Source organism: Embiotoca jacksoni, unplaced genomic scaffold (genome assembly GCF_022577435.1).
Source record: "Embiotoca jacksoni isolate LCO1_2020_lvr unplaced genomic scaffold, fEmbJac1.0.p SCAF_7, whole genome shotgun sequence".
Lineage (NCBI taxonomy): Eukaryota > Metazoa > Chordata > Actinopteri > Embiotocidae > Embiotoca > Embiotoca jacksoni.
Genome location: NW_027185425.1, coordinates 8,922,377 through 8,928,816, shown reverse-complemented (window position 1 = coordinate 8,928,816; position 6,440 = coordinate 8,922,377). Strand labels below are relative to the sequence as shown.

The 6,440-nt window shown below is 43.2% G+C and overlaps 1 protein-coding gene across 1 annotated transcript; it reads right to left on the bottom strand.

Annotated features, from left to right (window-relative positions):
- Positions 1 to 501: 501 nt before the first annotated feature.
- On the bottom strand, positions 502 to 5,581 carry klhl38a (kelch-like family member 38a). The gene is made up of 4 exons (XM_069176363.1): positions 5,436 to 5,581; positions 2,737 to 4,093; positions 2,440 to 2,545; positions 502 to 2,220 (listed from the first exon to the last, which is right to left on the bottom strand). Exons 2-4 carry the CDS (start codon positions 4,090 to 4,092, stop codon positions 1,931 to 1,933), a joined length of 1,752 nt encoding a protein of 583 aa, XP_069032464.1. The 5' UTR covers position 4,093; positions 5,436 to 5,581; the 3' UTR covers positions 502 to 1,930.
- Positions 5,582 to 6,440: the final 859 nt, after the last annotated feature.

The window sequence follows — 6,440 nt, the reverse complement described above, 5'->3', positions numbered from 1 at the left end:
CTCATACCACGATCTGTGTATGAAGGGAATGTGACCTGAAAGGTGAAGAGGTCGGCACATGTCAGTCACGTTGTAACATGAAGCAATGTATTCATTCAATTCAATAACAGCCCAACAATTGTAAATATAGTGCAGCATTTAGTGGACGTTGCCCTGGTACTTACCGATCTGAGTGAGCAAGTGTGTCGCCTGATGTCAGAATTAGCAACGATCCCTTGTGTATGAAGGAAACATGATTCAGCTAGTTTGTAGGGAAATGGAGAACCAGTTGAATCTGCACCAAGTTCAAGTATAGACCTGCTTACTCGTCTATAGACAACATTTCTACCCGCACAAACAGCATTCAGTCACTTATAGTCACACACAGGAGATTCACAGCCATAAATTAGGAATTGTTTTTTTTTTTTTTGTATTTTGGTACAAACACATTAATAACAATTCTCTTAATAAAATGAAGTCACACAGAGAATTCAGTATCCAAAATATAAGCACGTTGTACAAGAAATATTCATGAAAAAAATTAAGGCGAAAGTCTTTAAATTGTGCAAGAAACGGCGATGCATCATTACAGTGAGTGATGCACAAATAGAGTCAATACAAGGATGGATGCATGCCGCAAATTATGGTGTAGGGTTACAATAAGGTTGCCACGGCAATGGTTATCAGGGGCTGGAGCACAGTAGTGAACGTATGCTCTGAGAAGGACAAAAATGGATGTCACGCCATAAGGAGTCCCCACAGTTGTAGTAGAGATTGTTTTGAAGCCACATGATAGCATTTTTTTTTTCTCCCTCAGATAATTGAAATATTGATTTCAGATCAGTGGTCATGCTTGTGACTAACCACCTGCAGGTTACCCATATCGCCTGATGTGGGGCGCAAACACTGAAAATCTCCGTCAACATCACTGCATCTCACGCAGGCATTCTCAAAGGCAGCAGCATTGTCACACCTCCTCACATCAACATACAGTAGTAGCAGTGAAGATATTTTCTCGCATGCGTAGTAAGAATTAAAAGTAAACCACCACTGAAACACTCATATCTTTGTTTAGAGAGTTGTATTTAATCTAAACGATCACATCTGCTGTATTTATTCTACTTCTGGTATGTTGTAAGTGAAACATCCATGAAACAATATAGAGAACATGCTTTGTTTTGGTTTTGCAGGAATAATTCACAGTCATGAATCGAGGCCCTGAACTGGAATTATGTTTTTCCCCAGGTCATTTCATCTGAATTAAACTGTTCTTCTTTGCAACATATTACCAAACATGACAGAAGCTGCGGCTGCTTTAACTTTGCCGCAGGAGCATGTTCATGTTCTGTCACAATTGCTCTCATCAACAAGTGCACTCTGATAAACACGTGGGTCGAGGAGGAATGTATTCTTTATTATCTATAAAGTGCAAATTATCAGCCATGCGTCATTTTCAGTGGTTCAAGACAAGCGGAGCTCACAGAGTCAACTCTCAGCCGGACACCTGCTCATGTGTTTCACTGTTACAAAGAAGTTAACTGCAGCTGCCACTCAGAGTGATATGCTGTGTTTAAATGTCTGGGAAATTAAAGCATTAACACTTTTAGTTAACCGCCAACAAGTGCAGCCATCAGCGGAAAGAGCTTTTTGGATTACGCACGTGTCTGAACAGCTGCTTGTTGTGTAAGTATGACTGCCTCCCGTCATCTCTGGGGTCCTCCATTCAGTTCCACCTCTGCGCGTCAGCTGAGCTTTTCTTTGATTCGGATGAAAGTTAGCCTGGCCTAACATGCCGCTAAGTTGTGGTAGAGACTGAGCTGCGTAAAGGAATGCAGTCAGTCTGAAATGCTTTCCCATTGGTGCAAGTAGAGGCCAATAAATCATGGCAAAGGGGAGGTGAAGAATTCGCAGTGAAGCATTCGCCCAAAGTGGCTGGCTGGATGGTGCTGGGTCAAGGTGGGTTGGATCTGTTGGAGACACAGACCAGCGGCAGAGAGCCGTGGTCAAAGAGCTTGTATGGTAGAGAGCCCTTTGACGTCCAAACATCTGTTTTTGGGTCATAACACTCGAAGCAGTCCGAGTCCTCGATGACATCGTGGCCATTAAGGATGCGTCCACCGGTGACATAGAGCTTGTTGTTGATCACTGTGGCACTGTGATGCATTCTTCGCTCCTTTAGATTCTCACACTTGACGAACTTGTTGGCTTTGGTGTCGTAGGCAATCATTCGTCTGGTGTAGCCTGGGAATGAAGCGAAGGACATGTCTGGTTATATTCCAAATATTTCTTATTGTTAACAAGACCCAAAAAAAGGCCAAAACCAACTAATCAAATATTGTCAGTCACAATAATCACTAGCGCAAAAAAAGTTAATTAATCCATTGCAGAAAATAGTTTCATATAGAAATAAAGGCTGTATATAACAACTGATCTTTTTTCCTGATAAAAGTGTGTTCTCACCTCCTATAATGTAGATCTTGTCCTCTATGACCGCAGCAGGAGCACAAACATTTTTCACTGTCCTTGTCTCTAGCCTGGACCACAAGTTGCGAGAGATGTGATACACCTGTTTTACAACACAAACATCAACAGTTAATTCAACAGATCCTTGTGTGGTATTCTGGAATTAAGAACTTTTAATTCTTAACTTTCTACCTTCACACACTGATACTCTGAAAAGACTGTGCAGACTTTTGAATGACCACGAGTGGTTGTACTTTATTGCTGATCAAATGAAATATGAGGAGTCTTCTCTACCTGAATCAGCCTGACTGGGTTCTGCATGGCATCCTCCCCGCCGAAAACATAGATCCTCTGATCACTGGCTGCAACAGCTGGATGAAGCACTGCTGTGGGCATTGGATCCATTGCATCCCATTGATTAAACATACTGTTATACCTCTCTACTGACTGAGAGATTCGCTTGTCCACCCCAATGCCGCCTAACACAAAGATAAAGTGCAGATAGGAAACGCTTTGGTGGGCGTATCGTGGCTCTAACATGGGCTCAGCAGTCCTCCACTGGTTCGTTTTAAGGGAGAGTGTGTAAACTGTGGCACTGACTGCGCTGTCGCCTGATGTCATGCAGAGGCTGAGTCCTCCAAGCACGTAGAGGATGCTGTGAATACACACATAGGCAGCTTTGTAGAGGCGCAGAGGTAGCTTGGCCAACCATTGCCAACGATGAGTCCTTTCGTCATACAACAATGCTTCTCGTGAAGTCTGTTCATTGTTCTTACGTCCTCCAACCACCACCAGTGTTTCACTGCAGGTGTACCGTCTCGGTGTGGTCCAAAGTGGCTTCAGCTCTCGGCTACACTTGGTGCTAACTGTAAGCATGAGGCGGCGAACTGACTCGATTATCTCGGTGCAGAGGGTGGAGGACTGCACTAGTGGGTCATTGGCAATAAACTGGAAGAGGTAAGTTGGATGAATGTAGCGCAGACGGACTTTCTTGAAGAGGTCATGAATGGCACCCTGTCGTGAGAATGGATCATGGTGGATCCAGGCCAGGAGGGTCTCAAACACTTGCTCTTCCTCGGCACAAAGTCGGTCATCTTCTAGGTAACACATGAGCTCAGGAAGAGACAACTCACAGAAATCTTCTGTAGCAGCTACATCAGAGAAACACCTCACAGCCATCTCCTTCGCCCTCTCCTTCAAACTCTCACAGTGAAGGATCTCAGACAGCCGGATCATGCTCAGGCAGTTTTCTGGACTCAACTGTTCCTGGAGGAACCTTGAGCAGGCCTCAAAGAGGCCTCCGTAATGAAGCATGGATGCTGCCTGCATGAGTGGGAGCACAATCTCCATGGTGATGGTGATGCAGCCTGTGTAGACATAGTCCACAATACCAGTGAGCACATTCGAAGAGATTCCTTTCAGGTTCACACGGGCCTGGCTGCTCTCCAGGAAGTTGCTGCAGAACATGGCGCGGAAGTACGGGCTGCTGGACACCAGGACGTTCCTGTGGCAGGGGATCTCCCGGTGTTCAGTACAGAGGAGGACGTCTGTCAGGATGCGCTCCTGCCTGAGGATGTTGAGCTGGGCAAGTAGGTGGGAGGGAAGTTCGGAGTCTTTGAAAGAGAAAACGTCTCGTGGTGTACCGGCCATTCTGCAGAAAAGGGAAAAAAGGAAGAATAATTTTTTGACATTAGTTTTTGAATATTTCTATGATCTTGTGGGAAGAGGTAGTAAACTAAACCAAGGACGATCATATTAAAGATCCTGTGGTATACTAAATGTGCCATTCTCAATGGACAATTCAGACTTCAAGTGTTACACTTGTTGTCCCAAAACATGTTGTGATGTCACAAATGCTGCCTGCAGGTGCAACACTTTGAACTTAGATTTTAGGTCAACTCTGAGAAACACTCCAGTTTGAGCAGGTGAATTTGAAAAACAGTCTTCTAGTATCAAACTCAAACCTCCAAGAAAAGTTATTTCAAATTTTAGTGACGATTTTAAGTGTCTTAATCAGGTACTGTAGTAAAACAGTTTGACTTTATCTCTCTGTAATTTAACTTCTGTTTTAGTTTATAGCAAATCCTTTATTTTTATTAGACCTGTTTTAAAACTCTGGAAACTCCTGCAGTACAGCTGTCCTTATTGTGAATTACTGATACACAAATTTATATTTTAAACCCCCTCTAAACTGTCTTGATGCATCCATCTGGACCTCTCTCTCTCTCTCTCTCAGCAGCTATTTTCTATATGTTTTTCATCTCATAACCCTCCTGTCTTATAGCCTCAGTCTGTTTCTCCCTGGTTGGAGGGTTTGGGATGAGCCAGCTGTTCAAAGAGCATGAATTTCATTGAGCTATTAGCAACATTAAGTCTTCTAATCATTCCCCCGTCAGCTACTGATTTACTCCCACTTACAGGCCCAGCCTGTCCGATATATTTAGACCGTTAATCATTATTGTGTATTATTAAATGCCTTTGGCTGAGTGACATTTCACAACTGGCAGTTTTACCTTAGATCTCCAACTACAGACCCAAAACGTCTTGATAAACTACATTGGAATTAAAAAATTAAATCCAACATTCATGTATGAATTCAATTTAAGCACCTATACTTTCTCAGTTTGTCATCAGTGATGTATCTATATTAATCATGTAAGTAATTCAAGTTTGTACACTTTTCAGTGACATTATAATTCATGTTACAATAATTCTGTCAGGATGCCAAAGCAAATTAATGAATAAATAAATAACATGTAGCCCCACACTTACTGTCTGACTTTAAGAGAATGATCTATCATTATCAATAATAAAAGAAGAAACCATTGAAACAGACACTACCTCGCTGAAGAAATCCAAGAATAGTCCTGTTTCACAGTAGAAACTTTACATTGAAGCATTAAGTAATACGATTTGAGTCACAATGGTGAGTTTTAAACAAACTGTTTGATGAACCCGTTCATCACAACATCAGTGACGAGGTGAATCCTTACCTCCTGCCCTCGGAGAGTCAATAATATCCAGTGTCTTGTCAGTCTGATCAGTAAAAAATGATCAATTACAAAGGAAAGCGACTTAAAACATAATCCAGAGAGAAAATGTGTAGTGTAGTCAGGGAAGGAGCATGACAGAGAAACGACCAGGCTTTCCAGTTAGGCGCTATGGAGATTGCCATGAGGCCACTGTGTACATTCCTGCAGCTAAGAATAGTATCCTGGGCCACTGCGACTCCAGCCAGGCCTCTCATGTGACACAGAGCTGTTTGGTACCCAGTTGCCGGCTTAACAGCTCTGCCAGAGTCCAGCGGAGGGAGTGTTTACAATAACCTCAGGAGGGACAATCATCGTAGGGTCCTGACTCAGCCATGGTGCCCACCCAGGCCGGTGTTTAATCAAAGTGTCCCTGAGCGGCTAACCCTTGTCCATCCTCCTCTGCCGTTTAAATCCTCCCCGCCTCCGTCTCAAATCTCCTCCTCCTCTTCCTTCCTCATGTGTGTAACCCAGGATGTCAGTAAATATAGAACAGCGCTGATGGGCCGGCTTGATCAGGAGAAACAGCTGTAAGAACTGGGCTCGGTTCTCCTCAAGGTGTGATGGTGTTTCTGTGTGCTGGTTCATAAATGTTCACAACTGGAGATGACTACTACTACTACTACTACTACTCCTCACATGAGTGACAGTCAGTTATGTGAGTGTCACATAGCCAAGTAACATCCACTTTCCTCAGTCCTGCATGTGGTGTAGACACACTGTGGGCTCTACAGTGGCATATTTCTGGTTTCTGATTGTCTATAAATCTGTACAGTTTAATAATCCAGAGGTTTTAATGGGATTTCTTTTTACCCCATTATAGAGAACTCTTTGGTTGATACAGAGTAGTGGTTCCAAGCCCAAGACAAATCTGAGGAGCTATAAAATCCTACATACAAGCCATTTATGCTCTGTCACGGTTCATTCAAAGATGCCTGGTTTCTGGTGGTAAGCCAGTGTTTTGCAGGT